This window comes from Felis catus, chromosome C2, assembly GCF_018350175.1.
Source record: "Felis catus isolate Fca126 chromosome C2, F.catus_Fca126_mat1.0, whole genome shotgun sequence".
NCBI classification, from domain to species: domain Eukaryota; kingdom Metazoa; phylum Chordata; class Mammalia; order Carnivora; family Felidae; genus Felis; species Felis catus.
Genome location: NC_058376.1, coordinates 10,385,671 through 10,404,957, shown reverse-complemented (window position 1 = coordinate 10,404,957; position 19,287 = coordinate 10,385,671). Strand labels below are relative to the sequence as shown.

Here is a 19,287-nt window from a genome sequence, read left to right as displayed (position 1 = left end):
AAAGTTTAAGGAGGCGCTGTCTCTCAAAGTCAGGCCGGCCTGCGGGGTCAGCCCACCTGTGAGCGAGCATCTCCTGAAGACTTTTTTGCTAAGTGCCTTGCTGTCTCACCGGAGTGCCACCCCTGGCGGACTCCCAGACTGATGGATTAAGACAGATGGCTGGGGAGAAAGACTTAGGGCTGGTTTCTCCCCACCCAAAGTAGCATCCCACCGTTGCCTTGGGAACAGGCCATTCAGGCGTACAACCTAGTTTGAGCACCAGTGACTTAGAGAAGCGTCTCTCGTGCTCTGCCCTGGAATCACATGAATGTCTCCCTTGGGGGCAGCTCTGATGGGGCGGGACCACCATGAGGGTCAAAGTGAGCCGGGCATCGATGACGCGGATGGGAGGGACCCACGCCGCCGAATGCATCCAGAGACACGGAAGCAGCCCAGGATAATGGATGGTACCCCGGCTCGAGGCCGCCTGAGGTTCAACCTCTCCTCTCTCCCAGCACACACGGTGTCACCTGCTGTCCAGGGGCCTCGACTCGTCTCTAACTCTGTCGGGTGTCGAACCAAGAGAAGGGCAACCTCCCGACGTGGGCTCGGCGGTGAACTCCTCCACTTGCCCCTGGCTCCCTCATTGACATTCAGCCCCACCTCGCGCAGGTTACCTAACCTCTGCGTGCCCCGCTTCCCTCGGCGAAATCTGATTAGCGATGAGAATTCCTGCTCACAGGTTTTCGCGGAGGATTTCATGAGGTGACGCAAGCAAGAGCTTGGCACCAGTGCAGTGCTGGTACATAGCTGATGCCCAATAAATACCAGCTTTCCTATGACCAGTTCAGCCTTGTTAAGCTCAGCCCTCTGCCACGAAGCACTAAGATCATCTGCGCTGTTACAAGAGAAGTAGAGCCGGTAATTCATCCTCGTCTGTGCCCGGCCACAGGGCCCCTCTCTGGGCTCAGCAGAGGTTTACTCTCCCGCCGTAGCCCCTGTTCTACACATCAAGAACACTCGATTCCTTCCGGAGTGAAGCTTATGCTTAAACATCCGCCGAAGAGTCCAAGTGAAGGAGTAAAGGTCTGCTGGTAAAAGTGGAGTCCCAGTTAGCAATTTGCAGGCGTCCAGAACTTTTCTGTGTCAAATTGGGGTATTCTCGGAGGAGAAGGGAAAAGCACCACAACTTGCACTTTTAGGTGTATCTTATTTTAATTTCCATTTTTAGGCTGTCTTTTATAATGCGTATACCATAATTATATCAGCACAGGAGGGCAGGCATGTAATTTATAAGTAAATCGCTATGCATAGGTTTTCGGGTACGCTAATTAAGTTTTATTTATGTGTCACATGATCGAGAGAGGTTGGAAGCGACTTTCGACTTTCAGAAGCTCCTGTTCCCCCTAGAAAAGGTTTTGTCCAATTCAGTCCATCATGGGGAGAAATCCCAGTGGGCTGCCTGAGGTGTGTGAATTTTGAGTGCTGGCCTCCGCGAGTGTGCGAGCGTGTATGAGAGAACGCTCGAGAGAGGAAAAAGCCTTTACTTTTCTTGAGAGAGGCTACTCGAGGCCATACGTACTTTGAATCAGGAGTGCGGTGAGGACAGATATGCCTGATGGGGGTTGTAGCCTGGGTTCAGATCTTGTGGGAAGACAGCATTCTCCTACTTCCCAAGGGTCCCTTCGAGAGCTGGAGGCTGGCAGCCTTAGCCAAACCATCTCTCCCCTCTCTGTGTGAGCATGCACGCTTGCAGTTCCTCTGGGTTTTCAGATTTCACCAGAGACTCTCATTAAAACCAACCTGGTTAACCCTAAAATTGCTTAAGGGGGCGGCGGGCGTGCGGTGGGCAGCTTAGCGAAGGCACTGCTGGGTTTACCGGTAAAAGAGAACATGCAAACCACAGGGTGGGTGACAACATCCAAATCACATCAGGGTAGAGGAGGCCCTTCTCTCTTCCTAACGCGCGCACCTCAGCTGCGGACTCCATATAAATTCCTCTACTTAATGTGTCCCCACAATGAAAGGGATTTAGCCCGTAAAGGGCTGTGGCGTCTGACCAAGGAGAAGAGTAGTTAAGGAGGATTAGGAGAGGTGTCTGCTAATTACTGAGACTCCCAGGTGGAATCTGCCACCAAAGTCCAGTATCTATAAAATGCTAGGGGCCAGGGGCCAGGCAGAGCCAATTCCTGGGTCTTACTCAGGTATTGACCAGCTGTGACCCCTTAGAAAAGTGAATGTCTCTGGGGTCCTAGACAGAGAGATGTCTAAGATCACTCCAGCCACAGTATATATGTTATATGTTCCATGTGATGTGCTATTTATTATATATTATATGCATATATTATATATTATACATTGTTGTATTTATATATTTATGTATTATATAGTTATATATTACATATTATACACACAGTTGCATTTATATATTTATGTATTGTATATTATATATTTATATATTGTATATTATATATTATACATATAGTTGTATTTATAGATTTGTATATAATAGATACTATATATTTATATATTGTATATTATATATTACATATACAGTTGTATTTATATATTGTATATTATGTATTATACATACAGCTGTATTTATATATTTATGTATTATATATTATATATTTATATATTGTATATTATCTATTATACATACAGTTGTATTTATATATTTATGTATTGTATATTATATATTTATATATTGTATATTATACATATAGTTGTATTTATAGATTTATATATTGTATATTATATACTATACATATAGTTGTATTTATAGATTTGTATATAATATATATTATACATTTATATATTGTATGTTATATATTATACATATAGCTGTATTTATAGATTTATATATTGTATATTATATATTATACACATAGTTGTATTTATAGATTTGTACATAATATATATTATATATTTATATATTGTATGTTATATATTATACATATAGTTGTATTTATAGATTTATATATTTTATATTATATATTATACATACAGCTGTATTTATATATTTATGCATTGTATATTATATATTTATATATTGTATATTATATATTATATATACAGCTATATTTATATATTTATGTATTGTATATTATACATTTATATATTGTATATTATATATTATATATACAGCTGTATTTATATATTTATGTATTGTATATTGTATATTATACATACAGTTGTATTGTACATATGTAGTTTCAAATGCCAACTGAAACTATATAGAGCTATATATGTAAAGCTATACACACACACACAATTTAGAAATATTAAACAGGACGATGTCTCATAGTTCATTTGTTATTTAAACATATTCATACACCTCCATGACACAGATACAATGATTGCTTTGTTTTGAACACAACACAAAAAAAAAGGAGCTTTTTTTTTTTTATTTTTAAATATGAAGCAATGATGTAGGATGATTGGCAGCTGAACAGAATTTCCATTGTTGGCGTTTGTGTGTCTTTACATGACCCCACACCCTTCAAAGTCCTAATATTTGCTTAAGGTTGTTTAATACTTGTTCCTCCGCTCTAGAACTTTGGGAGTCATGGCCACCCTGATCTTTATAAATAGTAGATTCAATAATGAGAGAGTTGCCGCCTGAGTTTCTCTGTTCATCCTTGTCAGTGCCTATGTCATTTCATTTTTACCCTTTCCCACCACATTATGTGCTCCAGCCTGTAAAGGGCTGGGGATGGACAGAAGTTTCCAGAAGGCCAGAGCTTTTTTTCCTTCCTCGCATTTTCTCCAGACCCTTGCAGGGGATTTTATACATGTATGCAGTTTCAGATTTTTATAAATTATACCCTTGCAAAGTGGGTGAGTGTCAAGTTCAGCTGTGGCCACTGGGGAGGTGGCTGGGGCCTCCCAGATGCAGCCTGCAGATGGTGTGTGGAATGAGGGGCTTGGTGCACGTAGTTCAAAGCGCAGCAGAAGCTGTGTAATAAAAGGCAGCAAACTGTGGTTGATGTTAAGACTGCTTCTGGAAAAAAATGGCCCCCAAGCCAGCGTACTTCAGCTCATCTATGTTTTCTTTTGCACATTTTGAGGCTACAAGAAAAAATAACCATTGAAGTCTATGCACGCTTAGAAAAAAAATGCAGAGCAAAAGGAAATTGCTCTTTCCCTGAGCAATGAGAGAGCAGCTCTGATGTTTCAGCTCCCTTAGAAAGCTCACCCCAGGGTGGCCCGTGAGCCCAGATTACCATGCAGCACGTTTCAGACTCTAAGTGACCCGTTTACTCTTTTAAACATACTTCCTTTTGTAGCCACGTGGATGGGACTGGAGAGTGTTATGCTAAGTGAAATAAGTCATACAGAGTAGGACAGATTCCATATGTTTTTACTCCTACGTGGATCCTGAGGAACTTAACAGAAGACCATGGGGGAGGGGAAGGAAAAAAAATGATTAGAGAGGGAGGGAGCCAAAACATAAGAGACTCCTAAAAACTGAGAACAAACTGAGGGTTTATGGGGGGTGGGAGGGTGGGGTGGGTGGGTGATGGGTATTGAGGAGGGCACCTGTTGGGATGAGCACTGGGTGTTGTATGGAAACCAATTTGACAATAAATTTCATATTAAAAAAAAGAGAATAAAATGGTCACACAGCCATTCATATAAAAAAAAATAAAATAAAAAAATAAACATACTCCTATGTGGCCAACTGGCTACTGCAATATGTTTTAGATATTTCTTTAAGGTCAACAATAACAACAACAACAAATGTTTGAAACCCTACACACTTTCAGAAGAACTTAAGTGTTGATCGGATATACTAATATCGACTAATAGAGCTCTCCAGGACAGGTAGAAACAGAAGTTTGCTTTTGGTGCCCCTGGGCTATACTGATTTCATTTCTTGCTCATCTAATGACTTCATTCTCCATCAGACATCAGAAAAAATTTCTTTGGAAAAGTCACAGTCTTTGCTGAGGACACGTCAAACACCAGGAGCAAAAGTGGGACAGTCAGCCGGGAAGGGAAAGTAGCCACATGTTTGCAAATGTCACAGCCACATAGTTCTTTCTCCCAATGGATGTGGTTTCTTTCTTTTTTTTTTTTTAATTTTTTTAAATGTTTATTTAGTTTTGAAGGAGAGAGACGGAGTGTGAGTGGGGGAGGGGCAGAGAAAGAGGGAGACACAGAATTCGAAGCAGGCTCCAGGCTCCGAGCTGTCAGCACAGAGCCTGACGCGGGGCTCGAACTCACAAACCGTGAGATCATGACCTGAGCCGAAGAAGTCGGACGCTCAACCAACTGAGCCACCCAGGCGCCCCTTAATGGACGTGGTTTCAAGATTTGCCAAGTTGAGTCCTTGATTTAGAATCCTTTTAACACGGGCTGCGAGTTTATACAATGAAGCATCAGTTTTGAAATCAGTGGAGCCATTGAACAAACCTAACTAGCCAACTGAGATTTCCATTTGGGGGGCTCTTTTACCTTCGGGCCCCCAACATGCCTGGGAGAGCTCCCTGTTTAGAAAGAAGTCCATCTGAAAATAGACACATAAGGACCGCGGACCACTGGCATACACGAGATCAGCGGGTTCTCTAAGTGAACATCGATCATACAGCAAGGCGAAATGAGAGATTTACATTATTGCTTATTTCAGGGAAATACTGCGTAAAGATTTTTTTGTTTTCCTTACTGAGGCACTGGCTTGCAGGGAGGTAGTTTGCATCCAGACTGAGGAAGTTGACAGGGCTGGTCATTACGAAGCAGAAATAATCTATCACTTGCAGAAAACAAGGTGTGAATAAGTGCTCTATCTCTTAGATAGAGGGTTATTATCTGGTTGTTTTATTTCCGTCACAGATAAAAACGTCTTGAGGTAAATTTAAGGAGGGCAAGTTAAAAAAAAAAAAAAAAGCTCCTCTCAAGAAATTCTATAGAAAAGAATCCTCTTAATAATAATAATAATAATAATAATAATAAAAGTATGGGGCGCCTGGGTGGCTCAGTCGGTTGAGCGCCCGACTTCAGCTCAGGTCACCACCTCATGGTCTGTGGGTTCAAGCCCCCTGTCAGGCTCTGTGCTGACAGCTCGGAGCCTGGAGCCTGCTTCGGATTCTGTGTCTCCCTCTCTCTCTGCCCCTCCCCTGCTCGAATTCGGTCTCTCTCTCTCCTTCTTTCAAAAATAAAACCTTAAAAAACAAAAGTTGCAGGGTGTCCAGTCGTGAGCTTTTGAGCATGCGAAGGACCAGGGCGAGGGAAAAGTAAACTATTTCCAGTTACTGACAGGTACTTCGGCCCCCCAGGCCAGGTGTGGTGGCTCTCACATAAGCAGCATTCCCGTGGACGTGAGGCTGTCTGCTTGTCTTCTCTCACCCGAGAGGCAAGTGTGACAAAGAGAATAAGTGTGACCTTGACTCCCATTTAACCAGCTCCGGGCCCCGCCCCATCCCGTCTCCAGAGGATCATGAAGATCCGAGGAAGAACCCGGGGTTGCCCCGTATGTATTTTCAAAGCACTGCCGACATGGAAAGTGTTGGGACAAATGAGACGAGATGTCATCAGGGAGCAGGCGGTCTAGGGAACAGCATTTGCTGTCCTGGAAGGTGCTGCATGGGGCTCACTGGACCCCCCTTCCCAGCTGCCCTCCCCCTCTGCTTCCCTTCCCTCTCAGGGCGGGAAAGTGACAACCCCACCGTCCCAGACACCTTCCAAGCCTGAGGTCTTGTGACCCGGGTCTGGCCTACAAGACATCCAAGGGGAAGTGTGCAGAGACGGGCTTCTTCCTCTGCTGAACAAAAAGCCTCATGAAGAGAGGGTTTGGGCCCTCGATCTCCTTCCTGCCTGGACAGAGCTGAGGTTCAGGCCCAAACACAGGAGCACCCCGGCCCCTCCGAACCAGCCGTGGGTTGTCCTCCCGAACCGCCTGCCGCAGGAGGTGGGCCAATACCCGGCTGCTGAAACGGCTGGAGTCAGTTTTTCCTAAATATGCAGCCAAATGTAATTCTCACTGATAAACTCTAGCAGGAGGTTTGCACTTTGCATGTCACTGTGACACAATTCATTACCGTAATCATCTTTTGGATACGTAGTTTATTTCTCTTAGTTCTTTCTCTCTCTTGCACGGCAGGCATCGTTGGGGGCATCATTGGGTGTTATCGGGAGAGTGGAGGGGAAGGAGAAGGGAGAGAGAGATTCAGAGAGCTAAGAGAGCAAGGGAGTGGGACAAAGAGGGGGAGTCTGCAATCCAGAGGAGTGTCGAAGCATACTTTTGGAGCACGCCAGTAGTCACTTGAGGTTTTGCGTTCGGTTACGTGTTCAGGAATCATCCATCGTTCTCCAGAAGCACTCTCTGACTGTGTGCAGGGCCTGCCAAGCTCTTAAAGGAAATGGTCCCTTTCGACTACTGTGGGCCATCATAGTTATGACATTTTTTGGTGGGGAAGGGACAGGCCCAGGAAGACACATTGCTTAAGCCTTATTTTATTCAGGAAATGCAGGGCATTGGTGGCACCCAGGAGGAGGGATGGGGGAAGTCAAGGAATGAGAGTCACAGGGCAAGTGTTATGCAGATTTTAATCTCTGTTCAGGGACCAGAGCAGCTTCTGGAGAATTCTCTAAAGGACGGGAGTTAGAAGGAAAATTTTTCAAGCCAATGCGGGAAAATGCTTTGCGTGTGCGAACTGGTAGGAGGACTATTTCCTATCAGGAAATAAAATAATTAAAAAAAAAAAATAGCCGCTTCGTGTAGCCACAGAGGAGCCTCTGTGATGTGCTGTAGGGCAGCTCTCTGACGCGTTCAAAGATTTTGAACAGGAACTTTGTAACTCGGAGGCCGGCGTGTCTAGAACATTACCAGCCCCTTTCGGTAGAAAACTGAGACACAGAGACATTCAATGACTCATCTAGGTCACTAGGAAGCTACCTGAGAAACTGAAAACAAGCTGGAGTTTCCTGTGCGGCCTCTGCTCCCTCCCCCAGTGACAGAAGCAGACAGGGCTTCTCCATCTCTGGGCTTTGATAAAGTAGGTGATCAGAAATGTCTCAGAGGCGCACGAACATAGGCAGCCTCTCAGAGGCCTGGAGAACTTGCGTGGGGTTCAAGGGCGAAATGGCTTTTTCTTTAAGAAGGGCCTTGAGGAAAATCAAGCTACACCAGGGCTCTCGAGGAGGAGATACATCGGTCAAGGTTGATGTTACAACACACCCCAGTCAGCCTCCATATTTAAAAGCCACACTGGTGGGGCGCCTGGGTGGCTCAGTCGGTTAAGGATCCCACTTGAGCTCAGGTCGTGATCTCACGGTTCGTGAGTTCGAGCCCCGCGTCGGGCTCTGCGCGGACAGCTCGGAGCCGGGAGCCTGCTTCGGATTCTGCGTCTCCTTCTCTCTCTGCCCCTCCCCTGCTTGCACTCTGTCTCTCTCTGTCTCTGTCTCTCTCTCAAAAATAAATAAACATAAAAAAAATAAAAAACTATAAAACAGAAAAGCCACAATGATTGAGTTGAGCTATACGAAGGGTCCAGGCTTCTCTCCTGTCCTCTCTGTGGGTACTTCCGAGTGAGGGAAGGGTGATGTGACGATGGGAAAGCCATCGGGCCGACTTACTTAGCACCTCCCATACCCCACTGGGGTTCCCGCTGCATCACCTCTGCCCAGACCGTACATCACCCCCCGCCCCAGCCTAGACCACCCTTCCCTCTCTCCTCTCAGTTCCCGCCTAATACTTAACTGCCTGTTTTTGTGACTGTGCCAAGCACATTACACAGGTTACTGAATTCAGTCCACACAGCTGCATTAGCCATAGGTACGACCACTACCTCCTTGTTTTGTAGACGGGGAAACCGAGGCTCCCGAAAGAAGCTGCTTTTGCCATTCGGCTAAAACCAGAAAAATGGAAAGGAAAAGTCCATCATCCCTGGGCTGTCCGTGCCTGGTCCACCTACAGCCCACCGCCCCGCCTTGTTCTCTCGCTGTTCCCATCAACTCCGGGCTCTCTCTACACCGACTCCCAGCCGAGGGCTGGTGTCTCTAATAGAGTCTCCGTGTGTGGTGGCCTTGGAGCCTTCCTCGGCCCCGGGTATCAGACCCAGCCCCGCTTTCTCTGTAAAGGGGCAGGTCTCTCCTGAGCACACATCTCAGGGCTAGTTTGAGCCAACAAAAGAACCTCCTGGCTCCTGATTTCTTTCCAAAAGCTCTCCAAGGGTTCTGGCTGTTTGGCTCCTGGGTCGGCTGCCGTTTCTGAAGGCACTTCGGCTACTGCTTGTTCACTGGGCCTGCACTTGGTGTGCGAACAGATGTGGGGCCTCCTGCGGCCTGACACCCTCCCCCACCCCCGCCATCCACCCTCGCTGCTGAAGTGTGCCTTGCAAGGACTCTGAAATCCGGGGACAGTCCCCCTGGAGGAAACAGAACCGAGGCCTGGCTTCTTCTGGGGACAGCTTTTTGCTCTTTTAAAACTTAAACACTCCAGAATTGCTTTGTCATTTTCAAAGGTTTGTTAGCGTGCAAAGAAACTAAATGGCGAAACGTACGATTGTGAGTTTAGATCGGTTTTTGGCACCTTTTTTTCCCCCCTCTGAGTTTCAAAATGTGTGGGCAGTTTCAAGATGTGAGGCTCCGTTTCGCACGGGGTAGGGGGCTAGGGTCTGAGTCTTCAACATCCGGGAGGGGCCCTAGGAAGGGTATGGTTTCCTGGTGGGCCAGAAGCAGTCAGATTTGCTAAGACGCATGTCACGGGTTGAACTGGGTCCCCTCCAAAATTCATAGGTTGGGGTTCTTAACTCCTAACACTTCAGAATGTGACTGTATTTGGAGGCTGGGTTTTTACAGAGGTGATTACTGGTAAATTCAGGGCGGACCCTGATGCCACAAGCCCGGTGTCCCTATAGGAAGGGAGATTGGGACACAGATATACACGGAGAGGATCACGCGAACACACGCGCGAGAAGACGGCCACCCGCGAGCCAAGGAGAGAGGCCTCAGAAGAAACCAATCCTCCCGGCACCTTGAACCTTTCCAGAAATAAACCTCGACCAGACTTCTCAATGAGACTTCTGGTCTCCAGAGTCATGAGACCCTACATCTCCACGGTTTTAGCCCCCCAGCCTGTGATGCTTCGCCATGGCGGCTCCAGAAAAATGATACAGATTTCACACCTTTCAAACTACGGATGCCCAAGTTAATCTACGGCTTTCTGTGATCTTGACTCTCCGGTCGCGCCAGAAGCGTCTTGGCGAAGGTTTTCCTGAAAATAGTGGCACACAGAGGCTCCCAGAGGAGCACGCTTCACTCGGCCTTGTATTCTGCCATTCCCTTTGAAAGATACCCTCCAAGAAGACAGTCGTGAGTCAGCCTCGCTGAGATTTTTTTTTTTTTTTTTTACCTGTGGTTCTAGGAACTCAGAGGCATATTAGCATTCGGGCTTTGCATAGACTAGTAAGCCACTTCTAAGAACAAGGCTACCTGAGGCATTGTGCAAAAGTTCGCATGTGCCACAACTTTCCTCTTTCACATCTACCACTTGCCCTGGGGGCCGACGCCTTGGGCCTCGTGGGGGGACACCAGTGTGGGTTCTGCAAGAACGCCGCGGCGCGAACCACGCGTGTTCGTTCCTCCCAGGGAACGTCCGTCACGTCTAACCTTCTCACCTAAGCAAATGAAGTGAGAGTGTGGGGCGGCATGGTGGGAGCAGAGAGGCATTCTCTGTGGTAGACCACATTCATTTTGCATGCCACTCTTTTAGACCCTTGCTTGCCTCTCAAGGCAAGGGAACAGTGGTTTGCTTGGTCCCACCCCTCTCGTCCCTCCCGGTTTCCACATGGATGTCTCTGCCGAAAATGAGCTACGGGTTTCCTCCTGTGAGGATTGCACGGACTGATAAAGTCCCGTCCCAGGAGGAAAACCAGGCGTTGTTTCCCACCCCCGTAGTTCAGAGCTCCAGGGAGGGAACATTCGCCATAGATTTTATGTAGCAAGAAATGACCACGGGGCTGAGCGCTGCTAATGGCCAGTCTTCGGGAATGTGGCTAAGAATGCCGAGAGAGAACCATTTGCTGGAGATGACCAGACACGATTCTCCTAGCATCACGCTCTCAGGCAGGGCCCAAGAGGCCCCGAAAGCAAGGACCTTTGGCCACCCCTCTGGCTCCAGTGAGCGCGGAAGGCTGATCCCGACGGTGCAGACCCTCCATTGGCGGGTCACCTTGCTAAAACTAACTGGGAAATTGCTAAGATTTCACTTTGGCTCCCTGAAATGAAATCTCAGTGTAATATTATTCAAGTTAGAGACTGTAAAAGCCCCTAAGTTCCTTCTCCTGACACCGAGGGCTTTTGCCAATAGCCCTGCTGAGTCTTGATTCGAGTCTCAGGGCTCTCTCTCCCCCACTCACTTCAAAGCAAACTGCCCCTGTTCCTAACCTGGGGCGGCTCAGTGACCTGCGTTAGCACAGGAGCTATGGGGCTGTGCGAGGGCCGGGCCGCCTTCTATTTCCTGTATTTGAGCCGGTCCCTGGGTCCCTTCCCCGTCTCTGCCGTCTGGCCGGTAAGGACAGCTTTGAAGGCAGCCTCACACCGTGCCCCAAATCCAATCTATTGCCCAATGGAATGTTTTCAAATTTCCTGACTCTGCCTTCCTGAGTTTGATAACAATAATTGTGTGGAGGGTATTGAAAGCGGAGTGAAGGCAGGAAGACCTTTCTTTCTGTTATTCTACAAATATTGCTTCCTTTGCTCATTAGTGGCCCAGAGGAAATGCAGCCAGGGAGCAGCCTAACAGCTTCTCACCAGCGGCCGGCGTCTCTGCCACAGGAGCCCGGCGCTGCTCTGCGACAAAGGCGTGTGACTCACACGCATCGCATGATTCAACTTCACTAAAATTTCCTCGGCTGCCAGTAAAGAAGCATTTGCAAACCCTCTAATTTGAAGCTTTGAATCGGTTAATGACTTGCTTTCTTCCCCTTCTCCTGAAATCCTCCCCCCCCCCCCCACCCTCCACACACACACACACACACACACACACACACACACACACACAGCTTTGTCAAGTTTTTACATTTCAGGGACCCGGAAACATACAGGCCCTGTGACATTCACAATAGCATTTGTTGTGACAAAGTGGCTGGCAGCCTTCTGCATTCCCCTGCTCATTTGGCTGTATGAACAAATAATGAGTCACAGATCCTATTTGGGTGCGCGCGAGAGTTTGTAGCCAGAAAATTAATTATTCCCCCGGCCGATCCCACTCCGTCCCGGCTCTGCCAAACCATCAAGCCGCATTTTGCAGGCGTCGGTCAGAGTGCGAGCCCCGACACACTGCTCTGCCTTCGCGACATTCTTATGTTCTTATTATTTCTGTTTGTTGAAGCACGGCCCTCTTTTCCCACCAGCGCCGCGCAAAACGCACACGCGCACGCGTACTCGCACACCCAGAGCCGCGGCCCCGGCGCCGCTTTGCACATTTCGCGAGGCTGCCTGCGACACTGCAGACGAGCGTTTCCACACGGGCCGTTCCAATGAGGAAGCGCACCGTCTAATGACCCGGGCTGCGACACGACGCTAGACTTAGGAAACGGTTTCATTGCTCTTTGCGCAGAGGGAGACAGAGATCTCTCCGTAGGCGACAACTTGCATTCCCCCCCCCCCCCCCCCCCAAGGACGCCGGCTGCCGCTTTGCACTGAGGCCACGAGGAGCGTGGCCCCATCCTGGTGGTTCTAACACAGACAGATCCGCCTGGCTCTCGCGCTCTCTCCCTTGAGGGGACAGCAGAGCTACCACTTTGCCCCCGAAGTCCCCAGGCTGGTCCAACGGGTGCCTGCCAGCCTGCCTCCGCCTCCGCCCCACGCTGGCACCAGCCCTCCCGGCCAGCTGTGCAGGTGCCCGCTACCCCCCCCCCCCCACTCTCCTCCCCCCCTCCCCCCCGGGGCGGGCCGAGTTCAGGACGCTCAGCCACCGTCATTGCAGGCAAGGGGCAGAAAAGCAAACCCAGACGGCTTCTTGCGAGCTTTATCATCTCTAGGACTTTAATCAGGAACAGCCCAACTTACTTGCACTTGACAAAGTTCTCACACACCGACTGAACACTTCAACAGCTTAGCTAAGTATTTATTAAAACATTTCTGAAGAGCTGCCATCTGATGAATAAGTAATCCAATAGCCTTGTAATCATACGCCTGAGTTTGAATTCCTTCCACCAAACCGACAGGGAATCGACGGGAGCTACGCGCCCCGAGTTACGACAAGCTGCCATTTCGTTATCTGCAAAGCCGAGCCAAAGAAGGTATCGAAAGACCAGCGCGTACTCACCTCTCATGAAGCACTGTGGGTATGAAGGAAATGACTCAAATATGCTGTCTGAAGCCATCGCTTCCTCCTGAAAATGCACCCTCTTCTGAAGGCGGGGGATTCAATGATTTCTTTCACCTTTGGAGGGAAAACCAAAGAAAGGTCACTGTCTTAACCTCACCCCCCCCCCCCCCCCCCCCGACCGTGGCTCCCTGCCTTTCTTTCTTTCTTTTTTTGTTTTTTTTTGTTGTTGTTGTTTGGTTTTTCCTCCCCATACCTCTGGGGCTCCCTGAGCCCTGCGAAACATGTACCTTGGCGAAAACAAAATATTCAAATTGTTCAAGATTCGAAAAAAAAAAAAAGCGGCGTCTTGGCTGTGGGTTGGTGATGTTCACCACTCTGTGAAACCCTGTGGTTTGCCGTCAGTGTGATTCGTCCTGCTTGCTGACCACTATGCCGGGCGCAGACTTCTGAGACTACCAGCCTACCCAACTTGTGGTTCTGTGGTTGTTTATGGGGCCCAAAGAAGTTTTCACACAACCCAAATTACAAATTTAACTGTTCCCCTTTCCACAGCCCGTCTTAATTGGTTCTTGCCAATCATGTGACTTAAGTGATGTCAAATTTCTTTTTTTTCCTTTCTTCTTTTTTTTTTTTTTTTTTTTTTACTTTCTGAGCAATGCCCTTCCTTCCCCCCCCCCCCACCTGCCTTCCCCGAGGCTGTTCAAGAAAAGAGCCGAGTAGAGTCTGCAAGAGAGGGACCGTAGAGAAAAGTGACTCAGTCTCTTATTATATCAATGGTCTTTGCTGATGGAGGACAACTTGGGTCTTGCTGTTGTTACTTGTGGTTTTGGGAGCCACTCATTATTTTGATAACAGTTTCATTGCCGCTTATTCAATAGTAGTTCAACCTTGGCATCAGGCTCAGGCAGGATGTGGAGCCCATCACTTAAGACGCTGGGCATCAGCTCAGGACAATCCAGCACTTGGTAAAGACCAGGGCAGCGTAAGTGAAACTACGAAAGGAAAAACAAAATGAAAGGAAATGTTGTGCGGAGAGCTTAATCCCTTGAAAGGGTCTAGCTACTTGCTGGTATTGTAAAGCTTAAAAAAAAAAATCGAAAAAAAGTGGGGGGGGGGGGGGAGGGAAGCATTTGAGTTTTGTGACCAACAGGTCGTTTCAATAAAAGCAAAATTATGTGGTTTTACTCCTCCTAAACGAACAGCTTTTCGGTACAGAGGTGAAATCAGGGTTCTCTCCGACACACACACTCAAATTAGGAATCTACCAGAAAACCAAGAAAGGAGAGACCCTGCACTTTGAGCCCAAGCGGAAGGCTAACCTGCAACCGTTTGTTTTTCGTTTTCACCTGTGGAAGTTCACTGCATTGCCTTTCTCTGGTTCTGTTGGCATCGATAGGCTAACTCAGACCTGGAGGCAAAACGCAGGTCAGCCCGACGGGAACTACACTCCCCAGCAAGCCCCTTCTCATGGGGACTGAGCGAAGCAGATCGTAGCGCTCACCCTCCAGCCCGGGAAGAAGTCAACCTGCGTGGAATGTGCTACACACAGGGTACTTTTGCACGTGGGCTCGTTGCCTTTAAGTGCTGACAAATAAAACGCCGTGTTTCTTGAAGTTCCAAGGTAAAGGGAGACTCTCTTCCCCTAATTTCTTTCTATTAGCTTCGCTCTGCTCCGCGTACAAGCCTTCACGGCACCCTGTACACACCACGTTTCGACTCACATGGTCAAGAGCGGTCGAGATGACGGGTCCGAGATGCCAACCCTGGATTCCAAGCTGCACTGGCACAAGCAGCGAAGGGGCTTCAGGAAGCCCGTAGAACCCGAACAACCCCTCGGTGTTTTCCTCATCTGCTCAGTTTTGCTCCTACCCACCGTGATCATGTGCTCGCGGGCAAATGGCGCAGGTCTCTTTAAAGGAAGGGACATGATTTTTACTTACTCCTGTTTTGACTAGTGCAGGAATTGAAACTCAAGAGACTGCTTTCTCCCACACTTGTGTGAAGTTAGCTTCCCGAAGGTTGACACCTTATTAATATTTAAAAGAATAATAAGGTAGGTATTTCTTTTATGATGTTTATTAATATCCACGCCCGATGCACGTTTCCTGTTGCTGCTCAATGCAAATCCCTTGCGAAGGTAATTAAGACCGTGTTCCTGTGTTCGCTGCTAAACCTACGTGTGGGTGTGAGCCCACATCAGGCTCTTTTCTCTCTTCTGTATGTAATATTCCCTGGAAGGGTCGTAAGAGCTGAAGGCCGAAACACGCAGCTGTCACTTCCGAGCTGGCTCAGACTTATTAATGACTTAGCAATTCAAGTGGCGACGCAGATAAATTCTGATACTTCATTCTAGAAACTCCCCAGATGCTTTCAGCCTTAGGTGTCCAGATGCTTGAAGGGAGGCGGCCCTGGATGGGTCAGCTAACTGCCCGCATTCTTGGCTTTTCTCTGCGCGCCTCGCTAGAGCCAAACATGTATCCTGCCCAGCAGAGTCTTCCTAGAACAGGTCGAGGTTAAAGAGGACTTGTCAGGCTGGGGTTTGTGTTTGCTGAGGCCTCACCTTAACGCTGCGATCATCTGTAATCGCCGGGGCCGGAGTTTCAACGGGGCACCAGGGGGCAGAGTTGAAGGCCAGTGCGCCGGGCTGCTGGCGTTGCCTCCCTCCGGGTTATCTACCATAACGGCCGCAGCAGGACCTCAGAGCTTGGTGAGGCAACAGTCAGAGTTTTTCTGGGCCTCCTCCCAGTCCTGACAATAAGTGAGGACCCAGCCAGCCGCTGATGAACTTGGCCTTACCACTTCCCCGGGAGCCCAAGACGAAAAGACACATATGTCATCAGTGAGCCCCCTGGAGGAATACTCAAGCCTATCTTTGCGAGAACTGTGGAGGATTCTTTAAGTTTGTGCATTAACCCACACCCTGTGACCTACTTCCTGCGAGTGACTCAGACCTTGGGCTGCTCGCTTGGGAATTGTACCCAAGCGGCTACAACCGACTGTGGCTTTGCCAAGTAATTGGATGGCAGTTTTCATCCTCACTCAAATTGGCTACGGCTTCTACATGCCACTGTGGGGGGGAGGAATATGCTCAGGTGTCATTTTTAATGGTTCCATAAAAATACCACCAAAGGTGGAAAGATGCATGGTTGCATAACCCTGTAATTAACGTATAAACTTCTGTGTGCAACCCAACCCAAACCTGCCCTTGGCAAACCCAGAAGTTCAGAATAAGCTGGAGGCCCTGTTGTTGCAGATCTTGCCAGGCCCCTCACGACGGCGTCCACGGTGGGGCATGGCCATCTGACGCACGAGTCTCTCATTCTTCCCAGTAAAAGTAGAATTCGAACGGAAGCCCCCACCAGACTTTACTGTACAGCCAGATAAGAGTTTCAGTATTCACACCCTTACCTTCCCTGGATGGAGATACATTGCTGTGTGGAGAAATGGGACTTAAAAAAAAAAAGAAAACAGGCAGGCATTGAAACCCATCAATGAATCCTGTCAACCCATCCAATGAAAGCTGTCTAATGACATGAAAGGCTGTTTAATGACCATTGTTTGAAATCTAAGAGTTTCAACTGCTTCACTACTCGAAAGGTGGCCTGTGGGTCAGCAGCAGTGACATCACCCCGGAACTTGCGAGGGATCAGAATCTTGGGCTCTGTCCCAGACCTACGTTTTTAGAGTCTGCAGGTTTGCAGCTCTCCAGGTGAAATCCGCACACATCAAAGCTGGAGAGGCGTGGCTCCGAGAAAGCCCTTGCATAGGTAGGGATTTGGTAAAGGATACGCTATGATGATTTCCTACAGTCTTTGTGATCTCCGTTTTCCTTAGAGCTTTCTGAAAAGTCGACCTTTTCTACCTTGTTGCCTTGGCACAAGTTTTTAAACTCCGGATGTTTCTAGACAGCAGAAACCCGCAAGAGGTGCGGCTCCTGTCCTCCGAGATAGAGCTTTCTTGGATGGTCACTCAGGCTCTCCTCGCGCGTGCTGGGTTTGGGTCAAGTTTACAGTTTGAGGTTTGACACACAAGGTGGGGAGGCTCCCGTGTGCTCCGTCTCCCAAGCTGGTGACCACATGTATATAAACAGAAGGCTTCTTTTCCTCCAGGGGCATCAGACTCTCAGTTTTTACCTAGTTTGCATTTTGGAAACACATCAATCCTGTGAGTTCTTCCAGACGCACACCACGTGTTCATGTGGTAACATTGCAGGTGGCCGCCGGTGTCCTGCCGTGAGCCGTCCTCCCCGTGGGATACCTGCCTCTGCTCGCCAGCCTTGGCCTTGCAGATGTCATATCCTATGCTTTGTTCCAAAACAAGGGACCCGGCCTTACACCGTCACCACCTGGCTCGGCCAAACCAGAGTCCAGAGGACCCGTTTACGCAGGGGTCCAGGAGGTTGGCTACCTCTTTCCAATGCATCTGGATCCTTTCAGGCCTGCCCTGGGCCAGGAATCTTGTTTGGAATAGTTTCTCTTTCCAGAATGTTGGCTCTCCAGCTTCTGGTGCCATTTGTCACCAGGAGGGTAAAACTGGAAAACTTAAACAAACCCTCTTTGAATGTTAGAAATGTTTAGCATTCGAAGTTTGGTCAAACGATGGAAAACATTCCGAGTTGGTACTGAACTTTCCATCCAGTTCCTCCAACCTTGAGGCTAATTTTAGCATGAGATCCAGGCAGGGAAAGCTAAAGGAAATGAAGCAACTAAAATTACTCTGCGTTGGAGAAGCCGGAATTTACGGTGGTTAGATAGTGTAAAATTCAATAATTCAGCTTAGGTGGCAAATAATGAGCGTCCCCAGTGTGATCAAAGCAGCTGGCTTTAGGAACTTTGGACTTTTATTGTAATTGCTACCCATTTTCCTGGTAGTAGGCAAATTAACAAACTTCCACAAGATTCCTTACCAACGGACGCATAATAGTGCCCTTTTCACGGGGGTGCTGTGAGAATCAGTACTTTTTGGACTATGCAAAGCGCTGTTGAATGGAATTGAAAAGAGACTTGTGGTTGATCCTTCAATATGGGAACCTGTAGCATGTGAATTTTAACACTAGGACTCACCAGGTATCACAAACATATGGCATCAGGTCCCTAAATTAGAGGTCTGGATAAGAGCAAGTGAAAAACAGCCTCGGCAGTCGATACTGGAGAAATCCCCAGTGTTCATCGCTTAAGTTTTGAATTCAATGTTCTTTGGGAAGAATATTATTCAGTGCTACCGATGCAGGCTGCAAATTCTTACTGAACCTCAAAATGTCAAAATTAAAAAAAAATGTACCGAGAAAACAAAATACCGCGCTTAAAATTGGGCGGTGTGCATTTTAATTCCCTCCTGTTTCGATTCCCTTGCTCGCCTTTGCCAGTTCGGCAGCTGGCTGGATTTCTGGGTGAAGAGCGGGAAGGAAGATCCTGCCTGCGTTCTAGTTCCAATTTCACGTTCTCAGGTTTTCAGTTTATTCAAAGCAGGGAGAAGAAACCAGGATATCGCCACGCGCCACACCACCGCAACCGCACAACGGCTATCAGAACACAGTCCCTCAGCCTCTGGGGCCGGTCGTGTCATATCCTCACGGGGACTGGAAGTGTAATTCGTGACACACGTACACATGCGTTCACTTGCCGATCCTGTTTATTTCCCACGCAGGACTTATATCTGAGATGGTAGTTTTTCCAGGGTAAGAACATTTGTTTTAACTTAAATTTTAGGTAGACAACATACAATGCGATATTGGTTTCAGGAGTAGAATTCAGTGATTCATCACTTGCATAGAACACATCCCAACAAGTGCCTTCCTTAGTACTCGTCATCATCTAGCCCATCCCCCACTCACCTCCCTTCGGCACCCCTCAGTTTGTTCTCAATTATTAAGAGTCTCTGGCGGGGGCGCCTGGGTGGCTCAGTCGGTGAAGCGGCCGACCTTGGCTCAGGTCATGAACTCGCAGTCTGTGAGTTCGAGCCCCGCGTCGGGCTCCCTGCTGACAGCTCAGAGCCTGGAGCCTGCTTGGGATTCTGGGTGTCTCCCTTTCGCT

At 48.1% G+C, this 19,287-nt stretch overlaps 1 protein-coding gene across 4 annotated transcripts in view; it reads right to left on the bottom strand.

The window, feature by feature from the left end:
- Positions 1-13,783, bottom strand: part of RUNX1 (RUNX family transcription factor 1) — a 257,748-nt gene extending 243,965 nt beyond the window's left edge. The window contains exons 1-2 of one of the 4 annotated variants that reach the window (XM_023238766.2): positions 13,543-13,783; positions 13,253-13,369 (exon numbers count right to left, since the gene is read on the bottom strand). In XM_023238766.2, the coding sequence (XP_023094534.1) occupies positions 13,253-13,310 (58 nt within the window). In that variant the 5' untranslated portion in view covers positions 13,311-13,369; positions 13,543-13,783. Of the gene's footprint in view, positions 1-13,252; positions 13,370-13,508 lie in introns of all 4 variants that reach the window. The other 3 variants (XM_023238765.2, XM_023238764.2, XM_045036645.1) reach the window with 3 other exon arrangements.
- Between the last annotated feature and the right edge of the window lie 5,504 nt (positions 13,784-19,287).